Below are 21,390 nucleotides of genomic sequence, written 5' to 3'. Positions count from 1 at the left end.
GCTGCCCTGCCTGCCAAAACCCAGCCCACACTGATGCCTAGGGCCTGAAATCTCATGAACCCCACTCATGTGACCAAGGTGCAAATTTGTGTAGCAGAGGTCTTAATCTGCCTTCTGTTGTTTACAATTGCCATTATCCAGCACATCAATAATATTTATGATGCCCAATATTTATTGAGCAACTGCCACACACCAAAGATGGTTTGCAAAAGCTCTCACGTGTATCATCTTGACAACTGCACAAAGTAGGCACTGATAGCATCCCTCTTGTGTAGATGCCTAAACGGATCAGGGAGGCTCAGTCACTGCTGAGCTATCAGTGGTACACACTTGGGCCCAGGGCCCTGATCTTGACCATTGCTTGACCTATAACTCTGGAAGGTCCAAACACACCTCACTCATCAGAGCAAGACTGCTTGGATTTTCTGTTATTTGATTATAATTACATTTGATCACATTCTAATTCTTTGGACATTGATAATAAAGAATATAGAATATTTGGCTACTCATAAGACACTACTTACTCTTTTACCTGTGTTAGGAAACAGAACTAACTACACTGACCCTCTCGGGTGGCGTCAGATGCCCTTTCTCTGAAGGCCCTGTGGTTTCCAGTGCCCATTTCATCTCTATCACTGTATTGATAAAAATCAGGATCTCTCTATACATCTGCCTATTTACTAGAAGTCTGCCACCGGACAACAGAGTACATTCAGGTTTCCCTCTCTGTGCCCTTCTGTGCTGGTGATATAGTGGGTTCTCCATAAATGTTTGTTGAGTGACTGAAAAGAAATTAATGCTTTCATTAGGGTCTGGTTTTGTAACATTAGAATGTACTCTAAACCCCTATCTTTCCCACGGGCTGTGTGGGCACTGACACAGTGCTGTGCCCTCGCTGTTGGGACCTTCTCTAGGTCCTGCTGCTTGTTTCCGCTGGCCTCCCTAATGCTGGCCTCTTTCCTCTTTGCTGTATTCAGTGTGCTGCACTCTAAACCAGTACCTGAGCACTCTTGAGCTTTCTGATTTCTGTCCATGTCTGATTGGCCTGTCACTGGGCCTCCCTGTCTAAACTACTGACTTGGTCTGTGTCAGGAAAACGTGGCAGTATTTCTCATCATCCTTTGCTTGGGATTCTTTAGACAAATGTTGATTCCCATTCACAACCAGAGGAAAGTCCTCATCCTCACGTAGGTGGTCTTTGCTAAACTGCCTCCACAGCTGTTCATCAGGAAGACTTCAAAAATTTTTTTTATTTAACTATAGTTGATTCACAATATTGCATTAGTTTCAGGTGTACAGCTTCAGATGCTTTTCCATTATAGGTTACTACAAGATATTGAATACAGTTCCCTGTGCTATACAGTAAATCCTTGTTGTTTATCTATTTTATATATAGTGGTATGTATCTGTTAATACTGTACTCCTAATTTATCCCTCATCCCTCTTCCTTTGGTAACCATAAGTTGTTTTATATGTCTGTGTCTGTTTCTGTTTTGGAAATAAGTTGATTTGTCTTTTTTTTTAAGATTCCACATATATGTGACATATAATGTTTGCTTTCTCTTTCTGACTTAGTCATTCTGTATGATAATCTCTCAGTCTATCCATGTTGCTGCAAATGGCATTATTTCATTCTTTTCTATGGCTAATATCCCATTTTATTATATATATATCTCACAACTTCTTTATCCAGTCATCTGTCGATGGACATTTAGGTTGCTTCCATGTCTTGGCTGTTGTAAATAGTGCTGCTATGAACATTGGGGTGCATTCTTTTAAAGTTAGAGTTTTCAATTTTTTCTGGATTTATGCCCAGGAATGGGATTGCTGGATCATATTGTAACTCTATTTTTAGTTTTTTAAGGAACCTCCATACTGTATTACATACTGGCTATACCAACTTACATTCCCACCAACAGTGTAGGAAGGTTCCCTTTTTTTTCACACCCTCTGCAGCATTTATTATATTGTAGACTTTTTAAATGATGGCCATTTTGACCAGTGTGAGGTGATACCTCATTGTGGTTTTGATTTGCATTTCTGTAATAATTAGTGATGTTGAGCATCTTTTCATGTGCCTGTTGGCCATTCATATGTGCCTTCTTTGGATAAATGTCTATTTAGGTCTTCTGCCTATTTTTTGATTGGGTTGAGTTTTTTTTTTTTTTTTGTATTGAGTTGTATGAGCTGTCTGTATATTTTGGAAATTAAGCCTTTGTCAGTCACATCATTTGCACATTTTTCTCCCAGTCCATAGGTTGTCTTTTCATTTTGTTGGTTTCCTTTGCTGTGCAAAAAGCTTACAAGTTTGATTAGGTCTCATTCATTTACTTTTGCTTTTATTTCTTTTGCCTTGGGAGACTGAATGATCTAAGAAAACATTACTACGATTTATGTCTGAGGATGTTTTGCCTATGTTCTCTTCTAGGCATTTTATGGTATCATGTCTTATATTTAAGTCTTTAAGCCATTTTGAGTTTATTTTTATGTATGGTGTGAGGGAGTGTACTAACTTTATTGGTTTACATGAGGCTGTCCAGCTTTCCCGACACCATTTGGTGAAAAGACTGCCTTTTTTTCATTGTATATTCTTGCCTCCTTTGTTGAAGATTAATTGACTGTAGGTGTGTGGGTTTAGTTCTGGGCTCTCTATCCTGTTCCACTGATCTAATGTCTGCTTTTGAGCCAGTACCACACTGTTTTCATTACTGTAGCTCTGTAGTATTGTCTGAAGTCTGGGAGGGTTATGCCTCCAGCTTTGTTCTTTTTCCTCAGAATTGCCTTGGGAATTATGAGTCTTTTATGATTTCATATAAATTTTAGGACTATTTGTTTTAGCTCTGTGAACAATGTCATGGGTTATCTGATAGGGATCCCATTAAATCTGTAGATTGCTTTGGGTAGTATGGCCATTTTAACAATATTGAGTCTTCAAATCCAAGAGCATTAATTCTTTCCATTTCTTTGTATCATCTTCAGTTTCCTTTATCACTGTTTTATAGTTCTCAGTGTATAGGTCTTTCACTTCCTTGGTTAGGTTTATTCCTAGGTATTTTATTTTTTGATGTCATTTTAAATTGGATTTTTTAAACTTTCTTTTTTCTGCTATTTCATTGTTCATGTAAAGAAAAGCAACAGATTTCTATACATTGATCTTGTATCCTGCTACCTTGCTGAATTCATTTATTAGTTTTAATAGTTTTTGTGTGGAGTCTTTAGGGTTTTCTATATATAGTATGTCATCTGTATACAATGCTAATTTTACCTCTTCCCTTCCAATTTGGGTACATATTATTTCTTTTTCTTGTCTGATTGCTGTGGCTAGGACTTCCAAAACTTATGTTTAATGGAAGTGGTGAGAGTGGGTATCCTTCTCTTGTTCCAGAATTTAGTGAGAAGGCTTTCAGCTTTTCACCACTGAGTATTATATTGGCTATGGGTTTGTTGTAAATGGCTTTTATGATGTTGAGAGATGTTCCCTCTATACCCAATATGGTGACAGTTTTTATCATGAATGGATGTTGAGTTTTATCAAATGTTTTGTCTACATCTATTGAGATGATCATGTGGTTTTGTCTTGTTGATGTGGTGTATCATTGATTGATTTGCATATGTGGAACCATCCTTGTGACCTTGGCATAAATCCAACATAATCATAGTGTATGATCCTTTCTATGTGTTGTTGGATTCAGTTTGCTAAATTTTTTTGAGGATTTTTGCATCTATATTCATCAATGATATTAGCCTGTAACTTTCTTTTTTTGTAGTGTATTTGTCTAGTTTTGGTATGAGGGTGATGGTGGCTTCATAGAATGACTTTAGGAGTGTTCCCTCCTCTTCAGTCCTTTTGAATAGTTTGAGAAGGATAATCATGAATTCTTTGTCTATTTGGTAGAATTCTGCAGTGAAGCCATTTGGTCCTAGACTTCTGTCTGCAGGGAGTTTTTTTTTAAATTACAGATTCTATTTCACTTCTAGTAATTGGTCTGTTCATATTTATCTGTTTCTTGATTCAATTTTGGTAGGCTGTATATTTCTAGAAACTTGTCCATTTCCTCTAGGCTGTCCATTTTGTTGGTATACAAGTATTTTCTTATGATTTTTCTTTTTGTATTTCTCCTCAGTTATATCAGTAGTTTTTCCCTCCTCTTTCTTATTTTGTTTATTTGGGTCCTCTTTTCTTCTTGGTGAGTATGGTTACAGGTTCATCTATTTTGTTTATCCTTTCCAAAAAATAGCTCTTGGTTTTACTGATTTTTTTGTTGTTTTTTAAATCTCTGTTTTATTTTCCTCTCTGATCTTTATTATTTCCTTTCTCTGCTGACTTTAGGTTTTGTTTGTTATTTTTCTAATTCTTTCAGGTGGTAGGTCAGATTTTTTTAGTTGAGATTCTTCTTTTTTTTTTTTTTTGAGGAAGACCTGTATCCCTGTGAACTTCCCTCTTAGGACTCCTTTTGCTGCATCCCATAGATTTTTTTTTTAATAATTTCTTTTTTTGGAGGGGAGGGAGGTAATTTGGTTTATCTATTTATTTATTTTTCTTAATGGAGGTACTGGAGATTGAACCCAGGACCTCATACATGCTAGGCTGGCACTCTGTCACTGAGCTATACCCTCCCCCCATAGGTTTTGTATGGTTGCATTTTCATTGTCATTTGTTTGGAAGTACTTTTTTGACTTCCTCTTTGATTTCACCATTGACCCATTGGTTTTCTAGTAGCATGTTGTTTAGTGTCCAGGTAATCATTATTTTCTCTCTTTCTTTTTGTGGTTGACTTCTAGTTTCATTGTGTTGTGGTCAGAGAAGATGCTTGAGATAATTTATATCCTCTTACATTTTGTGAGGCTTGTTTTGTGTCCTAATATGTGGTCTATCCTAGAGAATGTTCCGTGTACCCTTGAAAAGAATATATATTGTGTTTTTTTTTTTTTGGATCTAATGTCCTGTAGGTATCAATTAACTCTAACTGTTTTGTTGTGTTCTTTAGAGTCTCTGTTGCCTTATTGATTTTCTGGCTGGAAGATCTGTCCGTTGATGTCACTGGGGTGTTGAAATCTCCTTTTATTGAATTGCCATCAATTTTTAAATATGGTAGTAGGTGTGTTATGTATTTAGGTGCTCCTATATTGGGTGCATATGTTAATGAGTATAATATCCTTTTCCTGTATTGATCGTTTTATCATTATGTAGTGTCCTTCTTTGTCTTTATGGCCTTTGTTTTAGTCTATTCTGTTTGATATGAGTATTGGTACTGCCACTTTCTTGTCATTTCCATTTGAATGAAATATCGCCTTTCACCTCCTCACTTTCAGTCTATACATGTCTATTGCCCTAAAGTGGGTCTCTTGGAGGCAGCATATTATAGGTTCTTATTTTATTATCCATTCTACCACTCTGTCTTTTTAAAATATTTATTCAAGTATAGTCAGTTTACAATGTTGTGTCAATTTCTGATGTACAGCACCGTGCTTCAGTCACATAGGAAAATACATATATTCGTTTTCATATTCTTTTTCACTGTAAGTTACTACAAGATATTGAATATAGTTCCCTGTGCTATACAGTATAAACTCGTTTATCTATTTTATATATAGTAGTTAGTATCTGCAAATCTCAAACTCCCAATTCATCCCTTCCCACCCCCTTCTTCCATGGTAACCAGAGTTTTCTATGTCTGTGAGTCTGTTTCTGTTTCGTAAATAAGTTCATTTGTGTCATTTTTTAAAGATTCCACATATAAAGGATATCATATGGTATTTTTCTTTCTCTTTCTGGCTTACTTCACTTAGAATGACATTCTCCAGGTCCATCCATCTTGCTGCAAATGGCATTATTTTATTCTTTTTTATGGCTGAGTACTATTCTATTGTCTAAATATACCACATCTTCTTTATCCAGTCCTCTGTTGATGGACATTTAGGTTGTTTCCATGTCTTGGCTATTGTCAATAGTGCTGCTATTAACACTGGGGTGCATGTATCTTTTCAAATTAGATTTCCCTCCAGATACATGCCCAGAAGTGGGATTGCTGGATCATATGGTAAGTCTATTTTTAGTTTTTAGAGGAATCTCCATACTGTTTCCCATAAGGGCTGAACTAAACCACATTCCCACCACAGTGTAGGAGAGCTCCCTTTTCTCCACACCCTCTCCAACATTTATAGTTTGTGGACTTTGGAATGATGGCCATTCTGACTGGTGTAAGGTGATACCTCATTGTCGTTTTGATTTGCATTTGTCTGATAATTAGAGATATTGAGCATTTTTTCATGTGCCTATTGGCCATCTGTATGTCTTCATTGGAGAATTGCTTGTTTAGGTGTTCTTCCATTTTTGGATTGGGTTGTTTGTTTTTTTGTTACTAAGTTGTAGGATCTGTTTATATATTCTGGAAATTAAGCCCTTGTCAGTCTCATCTTTTGAAAATATTTTCTCCCATTCTGTGGGTTGTCCTTTTGCTTTGCTTATGGTTTCGTTTGCTGTGCAAAAGCTTGTAAGTTTAATTAGGTCCCATTTGTTTATTTTTGCTTTTATTTCTATTGCCTGGGTAGATTGCCCTAGGAGAACGTTGCTGAGATTTATGTCAGAAAATGTTTTGCCTATGTTTTCTTCTAAGAAGTTTAGTATCTTGTCTTATATTTGTCTTTAAGCCATTTTGAGTTTATTTTTGTGTATGGTATGAGGGAGTATTCTAACTTCATTGATTTACATGCAGCTGTCTAGTTTTCCCAACACCATTTGCTGAAGAGACTGCCTTTACTCCATTTTGTATACTTTTTTGTATACTTTTGCCTCCTTTGTCAAAGATTAATTGACCAAAAGTTTGTGGGTTTATTTCTGGGCTATCTATTCTGTACCATTGATCCATATGTCTGTTTTTGTACCAACACCATGCTGTTGATTACTGTAGCTCTGTAGTATTGTCTGGAGTCTGGGAGGGTTATTCCTCCAGCTTCATCCTTTTTTTTCAATATTGCCTTGGCAATTTAGGGTCTTCTGTGATTCCATATAAATTTTAGGATTATTTGTTCTAGTTCTGTGAAAGATGTCCTTGGTAATTGATAGGGATTACATTAAATCTGTAGATGGCTTTGGGTAGTATTGCCATTTTAACAATATTAATTCTTCCAATCCAAGAACACTCTATGTCTTTTGGTTGCAGCATTTAGTCAATTGACATTCAAGGTAATTATTGATAGATTGGTATTTATTGCCATTTTAAACCTTGTTTTCCAGTTGATTTTGTATTTCTTCTTTGTTCCTTTATTCTTTTTGCTTTTCCTTTTGTGGTTTGATGGTTTTCTTTTATATTATGCTTGAATTCCTTTCTTTTGAGTTTTGTGATTCTATTGTTTTCAAGTGTTTTAAACCATAACTATATCTACTTGCTTTAGACTGATAGTCATGTAAGCTCAAACATATTCTAAAAGATCTATGTTTTGTTAGTCATCAACCCCATTTTGTGATTTTGATTTTCTATTTTACATCTTTATGTTTATCCTATTGCTGTTGCTTGTAGTTACAACTGCTTTCACAACATTTTTGGTTTTTGATGTATGGACTAGATTAAGAGATCCTCGATCCTTTTATATATTTGTCTTTCCTATTGTGATTTTCCCTTTACTATAGATTCTTTCTTCTTTTTTATTAAGAGAAGACCTTTCAGTATTTCTTTTAGGATAGGTTTAGTATTGCTGTATTCTTTTAGTTTTGCTTGTCTGAGAAATTCTTTTATTGCTCATTCTGTTCTAATAATCTTGCTGGGTAGAGTATCCTAAGTTTCAGGTTTTTCCCTTTCAGGACTTTGAATATATCATGCCACTCCCTTCTGACCTGCAACGTTACTGTAGAGAAATCAGCTGATCGCCTTATGGAGGGAGTCCCTTGTAATGGACTCGTTGTTTTTCTCTTGTTGCCTTTAGAATCCTCTCTTATCATTCACTTTTGCCATTTAATTATAATATGTCTTGGTGTGGGTCTGTTTGGGTTCATCTCATTTGGGACCCTCTGTACCTGGATATGTTTCCTTCTTTAGGTTTGGGAAGTTTTTAGCTATAATTTCTTCAAATACATTTTTGATCCCCATTTCTCCTTATGGAATCCCTATTAGGTATAGGTTGGCAAGCTTTATATTACCCCAGATCTCATGTTGATTTCATTTTTTAATTTGTCTTTATGTCTGCTGTTCTGATTAGGTGATTTCTGTTATTCTAGCCAGATGACTTATTTGTTATTCTGCATTATTTAGTCTGCTAGTTACTGCCTTTAGCTCAGTTTTTATCTTGTCAATTGAGTCGTCTAATTTTGATTGGTTCCTCTTTATGGGTTCTAGTTCCTTATGACAATGATCTGCATTTCTAGTCTTTCTTAGTTTCCATAGCATTTTTATTACCTTCTTCTTGAACTTTGGGGTCTGGTAGCCTGGTGAAGTCTGTTTCATTGTTTTTTTCTTTCAGGGGATTTCTCTTTTTCTTGTAATTGGGAGTAGTTCCTCTGTTTTTTCATTTCACATATATTTCTCTGACTATGAATTTAGGAAAAACAGTTACCTACTATGGTCTTAAAGGGCTGTTTTATGTGGGAGCATCCCTGTGTAGCGTGAGTGAGTCCAGTCTTTTTGGTGTGCGGGCTGTTTTTGGTGTGGCTGCCTGCCACGTCTTTCCTTGCCATGTGCTGTCTGTTGTCCCGATGACGGGAGGTGGGACTGGTGTTGTGGTGCCCAGAGCCTGCACTGGATGTTGGGCAGGGCTTCCTCTTTGTTCTGTGGTGGTCACAGCCCTGTCAGGGGAAAGGTCTGCTCCCTATTTGTTGGAGTAGAAGCCCCCAGATTCATTTCTGAGCTGCAGTGTGAGGTAGGTGGGACTGGAGCTGTCTGTCTGGGAAAGGAGCTGCTGTGTTCCTCCCCAAGAGCTGTACACTGGGATGTGTGACTCTGTGATGCCATTAGCCACCCAGTGTGTGCGCCCACAAAATCATTGCTGCTGGTGCTGCCCCAGGACCCATCTGGCCTGAGGGAGTGCCAGTAATTGGCTTGGGCGTCAACTGTGGCACGTGCAGTCCCAAAGTCCAGTGTGGCCAGAGCCACGCCCTGCTGTGAGCACGCTGACTAACAATCGGGCTTCCATGGTGGACCCATGCCCGCCCTTCACACATTGGTAATGGGGCTCCTATGGCAGATGTGCACTCTGTCTTAGGCACATCCCTGCTTGTAGTCCAGACCACATTCCAGGCACTTCAGGCTGTCTCCGTGCAATGAAACCAAGTCCTCTCCCCACGTCTGTTCCCTGAAGCCCAAGTTTCAGCACCTAGCCGCTGCACATACTAGCAGGCGTGTGGCGACTTGGCAGCCGTCAGTGCCCGTCTCTCTCTACCCTGCCTAGCAGCAAGCTGGCCTGGGAACAGTTTTCTTGGGCAAATTCCAGGCCCCTGCAGCCCCCGCCCCTGCTGATCTCCCAGCCAGTGAAGGGGGTTCCCAAGGTAGGGAACCTTTCCTCTTTCACAGCTCCCTCCCAGGGGCACATATTCCCTCTCCAATCTTTTTTTTTTTGTTTACTCCTACTTGGTTATGTGGAGGTCTTGTGTGCAGCTTTGGTTGTATGAGATCTTTTGCCAGCTTTCAGTAGGTATTCTGTGAGAATTGTTCCAGATATAGACGTGTTTTTTATGTATTTGTGGGGGGGAGGTGAGCTCCATGTCTTTCTGCTCTGCTGTCTTGATCTCCCTCCCATGAAGACTTTTTGAGATAAACGTCTTGCATGTTAAAGTACACACCTCCAGCTACCCTCATTTTTCTCTGCATGCCAATTAGTGGGCTTTTCGAAATGGGCAGCATAAGGAAAAGCTTTTACATTCTTAAATTCATAACAAAGAATAAAATATAGGTGTCACTGGTTAGGAAAAGGTGGAAGGAAGGGAGAAGTCTGGAAGCAGACATCAATTTAATTTCCCCTATAGTTGCTCCCCTGCCCCACTTCCTAGTACGTCTCTTTCATCTGCCCCAGGCCAGGAGTGGGCAGGTAGATTAATGGCTCTCTAATACTTCTTTCTGGTGGTGGGGTGTGGAGAACATTCGTCTGCTAGAGTCTGAAACTGCAGTAGACTCTTGTTCGTTATTCCCTTAGACCAATGAAATTTAGACCCCCGGCCCTGAAACTTGAAACAAAATAGAAATCTCTTTTTATAGCCTCTAGTAATCACTCTCTTGCCATCTTACAAACATAAATAGTGGCATCACTTCAAGCCATTATTGGCTCTGAGCATGAAGAACTGCTAAGAAAAAAAGGAAAAAAAGAGGAAGCCGATTCTAAATATCTTGAAATCCATTACAGTGCTGCTTCCTCTGAGGAGCCTTCCCTGAAGCGCTGCAGCGTGATTAGTGCCTTTCCTCTGAGCTCGCATATCACGGTGTTGAAATCACCTGCTTACTTGCTGGTCTCCCTCACTAGACGAGGAGTAACTTGTGGGCAAGGACCACATGCTGTGGCTTTCTGAAGCCTAGGTTTGGCACAATGCCTGGCCCTCAGTAGACTTTGTTGAGGGGTTTACTATTGAGCATATCTTGAAGGCAGCCAATTTCTAGATTCTGATCTCAGTCCCCTCGCTCCCTCCTTATAAAGCCTCATCTCCAAAAGGAGAACAGTGTTGCCACCACCACAGCTTCACTTGCCTGTGCTTCATTATCCACTCCCTCCTGGTGGAAGCCAGGATATTCCAGCTGTCCAAATACAGACCCCACAGGGAAGCTCATTTGCCGAGCAAGGCCTTGTCTGAGAGGGTATCAGTCATGGCCACCAGGTGGCAGAAGTGGTATTCTGCTGAATGCACTGCTAAGCTACTGTTTCTTGGACAAGGTTAAAAAAAAAAGTCACTTTCTAATTTTAATTCTACACTGCATGTTTTTAATTTTGTGATGCCTATAATTCCTGTTTATGGCTCTCTGCAGTGCTATTAAAACTACTACACCCAAGATTTGCTATTGAGACAACCACAAAGCAAGGCAGTCTGTGGAGGGCAGGATGCAGCTCCTCTGTCTTCCTTCCAAACCCTGGGGGGCCTCATATCCTTCTCTCAGACCCCAGGAGGAAGTTGTGAGAAAATTGATATTGGCACTTGCTGTTCCTAAGTTCTGCTATTAAGTCCAAACCTGACAACGCAGTGAAATGTGATAGCTTACGAGGAGCTTAATGTTATCTGGTTGAATCTGGAAAAATCTAATCAGAGATGACTTATGAATAATAATTCAGGGATAAAAATAATTATGTCTAAAGGGCTAATGTTACTCAAGCTCTCTAATGATGGGCTCAGAGAAGGTATTTAGTGAGAGTGATCGGATTCCTCTGTCGTCATTTTGTGCCCTCAGAGCTCAACCTGTTTCCTGCCAAATTGGATTCAGTTGCACAGTCACTGAGGACCTACTATTTGTCAGGTGCGTGCTAACTGCTTTGAGTTAAAAGAAAAAAATGATAAGATCTCATCCTTGCCTTCGAGTTGCTCATGGATTAATGGTAGAAGACAGGCCCGTAAGTGGTTAGTTATGATGCAAGCGTTCAAGTGGCACTGCAGGGTGGGAGGATGCAGGGGCTGTTAGGGGCAGGGCACCTGCCTAATCCAGGCTGCAAAGGAACAGTAAGTGTGTTAAGGATGATTTCTGGAAGGTGGCTTGTACTAAAAGTTTGGTAAAGAACTTTTTCAGCCAACTATAGGATCAGCGTGAATAGTAGGAATACCAGAGATAGGTCTGGAGGATACTGACTGTCATTCTTCATTGTAAGTGTGACAGTATCTGCTCCTAAGAACCAAGGGGAATTTTTAGAAACAGTTGCATTAAGGATGTTAGTAGGTTAGCTCTTTCATTAAAGGGGAAAAGGACAAGGGATGGGCAGAAGGGAGAAGTCAGATGTGGAAGAAAAAAGATGAAAACAGCATTTGTAATTTTATTTCTCCATCTTGATAGTGACATTAAATTATTTTACTTGAATTCTAATACTTTCCTTAAAGGAACATAGGGAATTTGGAACAAAGACATTGAATGTACAGACCCCATGTGTCTCCATAGCAAAAATCTAAAGCCAAAAAAGATGGCATGTCAACATGTGAAACAATGTAGAGGGCTCTAAAAGGGCGATGCCAATGTTTAGTCTCCTTGCCCTAATTAGAATGGCTTTAAGGCACTGAAAAGTAACCAGTGGAAGAGAAGGCCTGTCTCTGGCTTTCTCAGGACTGAGAGAGAACTAGAAATATTTATTTCCTTAGGACACAGAGTACGGTGAGGAAGAAAAGAGCTCTGGCTGGGGTCTGCAGGTGTGGTTCTGGGTCCTGGCACGGGACCCAACCTACTATGTACGACCCTCAGCAAGTTTCCTGACCTCTCTAGGCCTCTACGTGCTCTGCTGTAGAATGGACCAGATCACTGGTTCTCAGAAGGAGCAGAAGAGCCCCTGGGGGAAGGTTCTAGTTGTTAGATGACTGGGTTGGAGCCGAGGATGACAGCCATCCTACAATGCATGGGACAGTCCTGAAGAATGACACAGTGCCCCAGGTCCCACAAATAACCCACCTGAATTTCTTGTAAGGGAAAAGCCTGGAACCTACTTCTGAGTCAAACCTAATTCTCTCTTAATTATAATCCAAAGAGGTTTTTTTTTTGGCCCATGTTTAATATGTGCCAAATACACCAGTTTCTATCCTCCTGCCCCTTGAGTCCTTCATTTCTACTTTTTGTTCAGAATGACTTCTGTCTTTACTTCACGCAAACCTATGATAAGTACCAACATCTGACTGCTTTGTTACGTCTTCTAGGACAGCCGTGCCTGGGATTTGCATATTGTAAATATTATAAATAATTTTCCTTTTAAATTCTATTATCATATTCAGGCCATAATGCTATTTTAAATTATATCAATAAGCAGGTTATATTACCCATGAATTTCATTCCAGGGTGGAAAAGGGAGTATTTCAAAGTACTTGCTCTAAGAAGGGGAGGCGTTGGGACCAATGGGACAGGGCACAACCTCTGGATGGGACAAGCCCTAAGTTCTCTCCCCGAAAAGCCCCCACAGCCAGGATCAGTCACCTCTGCGCAGGGCTTGCAGGCTCTGCCGGGCGTGGCGGTGCAGCTCCTCCACGCAGGGTGGCCTTGTTGCCGGGAGGAAGATGTTTCTCTGCTGGTGCCAGGGTGCGCGGTAGTACACGCTCAGCTTGCTCTCGATGTCCAGGTTGGAGACAGCTGCAAGACAGAGAGGGAAAGGGGGCATTATACGTCAGTAGCTTTAAATTGTGCATCTGGCAGACCCCGGGGTGGGGAGGGGGCCGAGGAAGGAGTCTGGGTGGAGTAGAAACCCAGACTGCTGCATTCACATGAGGCACTCACTAAAGGCTGGAGAGAGGTTTGAAGTTTACAGTACAGCTAGGGCCAACCTTTGCCCCCAGGCCAAGGGATGGGAGACCCCCCGGATACCAACCACCAGCCCGTGACCAGCCAGCTCCCTCTCCACACCTTCACGTCTCAGCCACCTTTCAGAGCACTGCTCAGCCTCCCCAGTTTCGCCCAGGTAAAAGCACAAGCATTAAAGAACCCACTATGGGGTGATGGGTGTCAGGTGAAGGAAACCACAGAGCTAGTGAGGAGAGGGAGACAGTCCTTGCGACTCATTCAAGAGATCAAGGGAGAAGGTCTCCTTTCCCTAAACAGAGCCTTGAACCCATGATGTCTTCTCCATGGACACACTGGGCCTAGGATGGAGATCACCAGTGAGTCAGAGACAAATTCTTGTGGAAGGAGTGGTTCCTAAAAAGCACTGCACAGAGGAACTCCTGAGCACCTGGGCAGCCTGCCGGCCTCAGGGAGGGCAAGAACGGGCCCAGACTGATTTACCCTCCAGAGCAGCCCCACCCTGCTTCTCTCTCCCTCGTATGGAAGGATGGATGTATCCTCTCCACCTCCCTCCCCACCTCTCCTCAGAACTTGAACCTACCACCTCCTGCATGCTAGCTCTGCTCTCTACCCCTGACCTATAGCCTCACTCTAGCTACCATAGTTTCCCGTAACTCACCTTTATCTCCTGAACTGAGGGACTATGTGGAGTCCCTGGTTCCTCACCCTGGGTTGTAGCCTAGAAGTTGTAGCAAAAGAACCACTCTTTCCTATATTTCGTCGTCTTACTTCTTTCTACTGGGAAACTTACATCTTACATCTGGTCTCTATTGTTCCATCTTCACTGGAAACACAAATCAAAATTCATTTTTAGAGAGGAACCAGGGACCCAGCATCCTCCCTCAGCTGGGTGAGATAAACCTGACTTGACTCGGGGAAACTGTGGTTGCTATAGCGAGAGCCTGTAGCTCAGGGGCAGAGAGGAGGGCTGGCAAGCAGGAGGTCCTGGGTTAGGAGGAATCTCTGCCTCCTCTGCCTCCTCTCTGCCTTAGGGCTCGAACCTACAACCTCCTGCTTGCTAGCCCTAGCTCTCTGCCCCTGACCTACAGGCTCTCGCTAGTTACCTGAGTTTCCCCTCACTCACCTTTATCTCCTCAACTGACGAAGGATGCTGAATCCCTGGTGCCTCAGCCTCGGTTGCAGCTGAGGAACCAGGGACCCAGCATCCTCCCTCAGCTGGGGGAGATAAACCTGACTTGACTCGGGGAAACTGAGGTAGCTAGCGAGAGCCTGTAGCTCAGGGGCAGAGAGCAGGGCTGGCAAGCAGGAGGTCCTGGGTTCAAGACCCGGGGAAGGACAGAGGAGAGTTTTTGCTGGAGGCAGAAAGCAAATTTCATTTTTACATACGTGCAGTGAGAGTGCTACATACCTTCCTAAGTTGCTGTCTATACATATGAACTTGCCCAAAAGGTCTCAATTAACTTATGGGCCTCATTTCCCCAACAGACTTCTCTGGACTTGATGGACACTCATTCACCATTAGGATCAAAAGTTACATCTCACCCATCCTTTTGCTCAGTCGCAGTGATCACAGGTAGGCGGTTGGTGAATGCGTAATTCTGCCCACTGTTTGCCTTGCCATAATGCCACGTAGACCAGAACACCATCTGCTGGGTTTTGAGGTTGTAATTCCGCCCATGGGTGCAGAGGTATGCCCAATAGTAAAACACTTATTTTACCTCTTCCCCCTTGAGTTTAAGGCTTATCACTCATCACAAAGTTATTTCAAGTCTTTAAAAAAACCCCACTTCATTTCAGGGACATCCTTCACACAGACCACTTTTCCATGTAACTTAAATGTGGTTCAACGACATCCATTAATTTGGAAGTGTGGCTCTCACTCTGACATGAGTTCATTGCACTGAGCCATGTAGATGAATGATAAAAATCAGGCCCAGCAGACGCTAGTCGTTCTTGCTAAACTCAAATCCAGTTTTTTGGTTTGTATGTTTACTACTGTGGCAGACGTTTGATCCTACTTAAGTTGGGCATGTAATAACACATCCACGATAAGTGGAACTGTTCCAGTGTGGACTCATGAACCTTTCGACACGCCTGATTTGTTCCGGCATACCTTTCCCACTACACTTGTCCGCAGATGATGCCCTCCACCAGGACCACGCCACCTTGCAGACACACCCTGTACTGCACATATAGAGGGGAAAGGCTCCCTGATGGCTTTTAAGATTTCATCTTTCCGTTTGGCAAAGGTACAACGTTTAGACTGTTAGCACACTTTTTGATCAGCAAGATTAGACACAGGAGACAATAAACTAACAATGCAGGTTTCTATACCCTGCTAAACTATCGCTCAAGAGTGAGGACACAGACAATCTGGGAAAACTGTGATGGACGATAACGTCTACAGTATCTCATCATCACTGCCAGAAAACAAAATGACTAGGAGAACAGAACCAAAACCCACAAACAAGATCTACCAAAAAACAAAAACAAAACACTAGGCGGTAAGCTATCTTGAGCCCTAGCATAGTGACGGTACAAAAACCCAAGGCCAAAGTGGCAGACAGAGCAGACTTGTGGCTTTCAAAGGAATATGCTTTAGATGATCAACTGATTATGCAGCAGGACCAATGGAAGCCAGCGGGCAAAAGTGGCTCAAGGAAAATAACTCTCAATATAGAATTCTATACTCAGGAAAATTAATTTTACTTATTTACATACATTTTTGTTGAAGTGCAGTTTACAGTGTTGTCCAATTTCTGGTGTACAGCATGAGGGGTGGGGGGCAGCGGCTTACCCATGTCTAGACCGGAGGTCTTCTGTTTTCAAAGTCTCTAGCATGCCATGATGGTCTGTGATGTCTTTCTCCCCTTCCCCACCCCCTTCACAGTCTGTAAGGGAAACTCATTTTTCACTCATCTGTCTCTACATTTAAAGCACACCTCTTATAGATAGTATATCATTAGGTCTTATTTTTCCTTATACATTCTGGTAGTCATCGACTTCTATTGGCGTGGACAGTCTTTCAGGGGTATGGAGGAGGCGGCCCCAGAACTGAAACTCTTACAGGCACGCAAGTCTCAGTTGAATGGATGTGACTCGGCTCCATACATTCATCTCTGCCTTCTTTTACTCTGCCGCCTTTCTTTTCCTGATCTCTTTATTCCCAAGGTAAAGGCTACTTAATACCCAGCTCAAGTTCCACTTCCTCCGTTGAGCCATTCACTCAGGGCTCAGGGGGTCATTCATTCATGGAGCACTGAGTGATTAGGGGCCTCCCATGCGGTACTCACTCAGGTAGTAGTAAGTGCTCTGGTGAACTAAAACGGGGATGTGAGCGCGAACAAGGCTACGGGCAGCGAGGCATGGACGAAACGACCGTAGAGACCGAATGACCAGGAAGGCCTGCGGCTCTCAACTAGGCATCAGAGACAGCGCTGAGCCCGACCTCTAGCCCAGTGTGGCAGTCTGGACTAGCTGGTTACCAAAGTGATTGCTCCTATTCTTGAGCACAGATGCAGAGGGACTGCATTTCCCAGCCCCCCTCCCAGCTGGGCGTGGCCAGGTGTCGCGGTCTAACAGTAGCATGTGAACTTCCAGCACAGCCCATAAAAACCTCCCACCCGTTCTTCACTTTCTTGAGACCTGAGAGAGAAGTCATAGACCAAGGATGGTAGAGTCACCGGATGAAAAGAACCTGGATCCCTGAACTCCGGCTAGGAGACGAGCTACCCACCAACGAAGGAAAACCCATGTTGGACATTATTATGCAAGTGAAGAAAAAACCTGACTTGCATTAAGCCACTGTGACACTGGGGGTTAGGACAGCTCACATTGCACCGACTGGCTGCAGTCGCCGTGTCATTGCCATGGCTGCTCCTTTGGCCCTTCCTCAGCCTAGGACACGGCCTCACCACGCTCCCGTTTACCTTTGCACTTGCAGGTTTCCCTTCCTTCCTGTAGGTCCCACCCCATCAACTGGGATGGCAGCAGGGCAGAGGCTTGTCCTGCTAAGGTGAGTGCTTGGACGTGCTGTCGGCCCTCAGTGCCGTAGCATGGCACCGGAAGCGCCTAGGCCCTGTACCTCACTCGTACCTTTAGGCGGAGGAACGACGAATGCTTTCTCTTAGTTTGCTTAGAACACATGCTTTCTAGACTCCCACAAGTGCAGTCTTTGCCTCAGCCCTTCCCCAAATTACGACCACGTCTGACCTGGCGGGGCTGGGGGAGTGTGCTCGTGCTGCTCGCGCGCTGCTGCCGCTGCGTACGCTTTCTCAGGACAAGGACTATTTCTCGTGCACCAGGCACACTGTCAGGCACAGAGTAGGTGCTCAACGACCGCCTGCTGAAGGAACGAGTAGGGCCACTCAGTGCTGTCACACTGGGATGCTATGGACATGAGCTGCAGACGTTCCTGCTCTTCAGAAAACATCTTTAAAGCCACCCCTCAATTTAGTCAGCCGTGACAAAAGCGTGTCCTTGAAAACCAGATGCAGAGAAGTCAGGCTAAATTATGAGTCGCTTTGGGGCATCCAGAGAAGGATGGTGCGAGAGGGCACCTAAGTAGGACTCTGCTTGCCTGTGGCTCTGCTAAGTGCTGTTTTTTATCCCCTCTGCTCTTTCTTCCCAAACTCTACAATTTACAAAGTCACTCTTTATTCTGACACATACCTCCCTAAGTCACCTACCCAGAAAAAGCTGCAAGCATCCACTGTACTCGATTTCTCCCCAAGGCCAATGCCCAGGCAAGGCACCTGCGGCCACCCAGGCTGAGAGGCCTTGTCAGTGCTCTCAGAGCAAGGTGCCCAGCCCCACACAGGCTCACACCTTCACAGTGCCCTCCTGCTCCAGACAGCAACTTTCTTTGAGAGTCACAACACAGAGCTTCTCTGGTCAGAGACACCAAGGCCAGACCAAGTTGGCTATCAGGAAAAGCATGGGCTATACCATAACCTTGAAGAGTAGACATTATTTTATAGTTTTTCTTTTATAGCCTCAGACCCATGTGGTGCTAGGGATCAAGATTAAAACAGAAATGCCGCCAACCTGCAAACGAAATGGCATGAGTCAATGACATCAGCCTGACACCTGTTTTGAGCCCAAGCAGCCATCCAAGTTGCACATAGGGTCACTTTGTTTGTTGCAACAACAGAGCAACCTTAGGAAGAAGTATTTTGGACAGGATTTCACTCACTACAAAAACAGCTGGCTAATCTTTTTCCCAGTAATACAAGAGAATCATTTATTATTTCATTTTTTTTCAAAGACATCAGTTAATATTCCCTTTATTTGATGCTGGTGCCACAATTAAACTGAACATGCTTTAATTCATCTAATTTTCCTTAAAATTTAAATTCGTTAGGCTGTACCCTTTTGATATGTATATTCTCTGTGTACATGAGAACCATTTATTATTTCATTACACTTACACAACCCATAAACCACCTAAACTGGCTGTTTCCCAAAAGTTGACAAGTGAATTCAGTCAAAGGTATAGATTCAATCTTGTGTAGACATGGGGCAGACCCTTTTTAGTGGGCTGTCCTCAGGCCCCCTCTGTCAGTTTTGCAGAGAATTAGACATCAGGGCAGGGATGTCTACATGAAGAGGTGGAGCTAGCAGAGAGAAGGCAAGTAGATACCTAAACACAACTCGGCAATCTCCTTCTATTTAAGAATGAGGTTCAGCCAATGTTCCCTCTCGCTCTTTAGCTTTCTTTTAAACGCTGTCAAACCAACAGCTTTGGTGAGCAACATTTATTTGCCTTTTATCCACCCAAGTAAAGGTTTGTTCTTTCCAGGGACAAGTGACACGCAGAGGTGTCCAGATTCCCATCTCTCTCCCCACTGTGTCAACTTACCACTGAGCCCTCTGGGGTCTTTATTAGCTATTGGCTACTGGCTACAGCCCAGTCCAGAAATACCAGTGCCATCTGTGGTAGGGTCTTCTGCAAACCCACAGGAAGCAGAGTCTACTGGGACTATCCAGGCAAACTGCCTCGTCAGGGGTGTAACAGACTCCAGAAGTTCCCTCCTCCTGAGGTGAATTCAAGCCAGTGGCCTGGAGCAGTTTGAGGTCTGAACTGTAGGACTATCAGGGCCTTTTTAGTAACAAGTATGGATTTGGGGCTTTGGGGTGGTTGTATTTATTTGGGTTAACCCCAAAAGGCTCATCTCAAACATTAAGAAAACTCCCAGGTGCATGCTCACTTGGTACTGAGGGCGCAAGAGCTATTAGGCCTGTCCCCCGCCTCCTGCTTCCCTGGGCTGCACTGTCGCCTTCACCCTCTCATTCTACTTCCGTTCTCTGTCCCCTTCACACTCCTTTCCTTTTTGTCCTTGGTGAGGGCCTAGGCCTTGACAGACCAAGACTATCCTGCCCTCTTTGGCTAGATTACATTTTCAGCCTGTAAAGAAAGTCCTGGTGTTGCTGTTTTTTCCCATGTGATCTAAGGGCCAACGTTATAGCTGCGATGGCCTTGACAAGAATGAAACCCATGAGTACCCAGAAAAACCAGACCAAGAAATTAGAATGATGAGTCATTCTCTGATCTCTCCTTATCCAATAAAACACAAAACAATGACGCTCACGCAACCGCCATGACCCTCCACTGTGTCATGTTCGCCTTTGTTCCTGCAACTTCTTTCAGTCCAGCTTCTCCCACACTTTCACGTGCTGAGGATTACCGTATATCAACAACAACTTGCCACCTTGCTCTGAATATTCATTCAACAAAAAATTACTGAATATCCGCCAAGTGCTCTCGGTGCCTGAGGCACTGAGATGTGAGGTCTCTGTCCCCCCAAAGCCTGCTGTCTGGTAGGAGAGACAGATGACAAATAAACACAGATATTACGCCAGGCGGTAGGCATTCTGTGCAGAAGTAGAAAAGTGCGGTGCAGAGGTAGAGGGCGGTGCCGCACAGAAGCTCGGCGCCTTGCCGATGTCCCCACAGCACTCACCGTGACACTCCGAAGGCCGCTTCCCGTGACCCCCGGAGACTCTGCCTGGAGCTGATTATTTTTCTGGCAGTGGGAGAATGCTTGGCCCAGAAGCAGGGTAAGCAAAAAGTATTAGGGAATTCATGCCCCTGGGAGCAGCCCTCAGCGATGACAGATGCCCTCCTCCAACATTAAGCCAACTCCTGAGCGTGGTCTGTGCCCTTCCAGAGTTCTTCAGCGGCCTGAGCTCCAACTGGCCACATGGTGACTGCTGGATGGCACGTCTCTATTGGATTTGTCCCCACCTCTGTCTCTGTTCCTCACACCCTACAGGTGTTACCTGGGTCTACTGTTCAGATGAACCACTTGGACTCCAATCCTTGTGTCAGGTTCTACTTCTGGGGGAACCTAAATTCAGACAGGTAGGGAGGGCTTCTCTGCCAAGGTGACATCCAAGCAGATCCCTAATGTGGTGAGGGAGGTGTCAAGTGAAAATACGTGGTGGGAGAGTTCCCAGTAGAGACAACAGCAAAAGCAACGGCTCTGAGGGGGGATGGTGTCTCAGCGTTTGAGGAACAGCAAAACCAGAGCGCAGGAACAGAATGAGGGAAAGGACGTGAGAACAGGTCTTTCTTACTTTCCTCATTTTATACTTACAATATCTCCTTTAATCCTTTCACTGTTTCCTCCATTTCTGAGAAATGATGGCTCATTTTCTGACAGTTCCGCCATTTAAATAAAATGCAAATAGCATTTTTTATTTCATTCTATTTTTTTTCTTTTTTTAAGAGTGATTTCTCTTATTTTTTTAAATTATTATAGCTAGTTTAGTTCCTTTAACATACCTTAACAATTTTATTTTATTTTTTAACATTTTTTATTGATTTATAATCATTTTACAATGTTGTGTCAAATTCCAGTGTTCAGCACAATTTTTCAGTCATTCATGGACATATACACACTCATTGTCACATTTTTTTCTCTGTGATTTATCATAACATTTTGTGTATATTTCCCTGTGCTATACAGTGTAATCTTGTTTATCTGTTCTACAA

At 42.9% G+C, this 21,390-nt stretch overlaps 1 protein-coding gene across 2 annotated transcripts in view; it reads right to left on the bottom strand.

Annotated features, from left to right (window-relative positions):
- The window catches only part of NHS (NHS actin remodeling regulator), a 337,575-nt gene that overhangs the window by 44,971 nt on the left and 271,214 nt on the right, over nt 1-21,390 (bottom strand). For both annotated transcript variants that reach the window (XM_072956295.1, XM_072956296.1), the window contains exon 2: nt 13,074-13,226. In XM_072956295.1, coding sequence (XP_072812396.1) covers nt 13,074-13,226 — 153 coding nt within the window. The remainder of the gene's footprint in view (nt 1-13,073; nt 13,227-21,390) is intronic.

This window comes from Vicugna pacos, chromosome X (assembly GCF_048564905.1).
Source record: "Vicugna pacos chromosome X, VicPac4, whole genome shotgun sequence".
Lineage (NCBI taxonomy): Eukaryota > Metazoa > Chordata > Mammalia > Artiodactyla > Camelidae > Vicugna > Vicugna pacos.
Note: the sequence above shows the minus strand (reverse complement) of the source record. Positions and strands in the feature narration are given on the sequence as shown.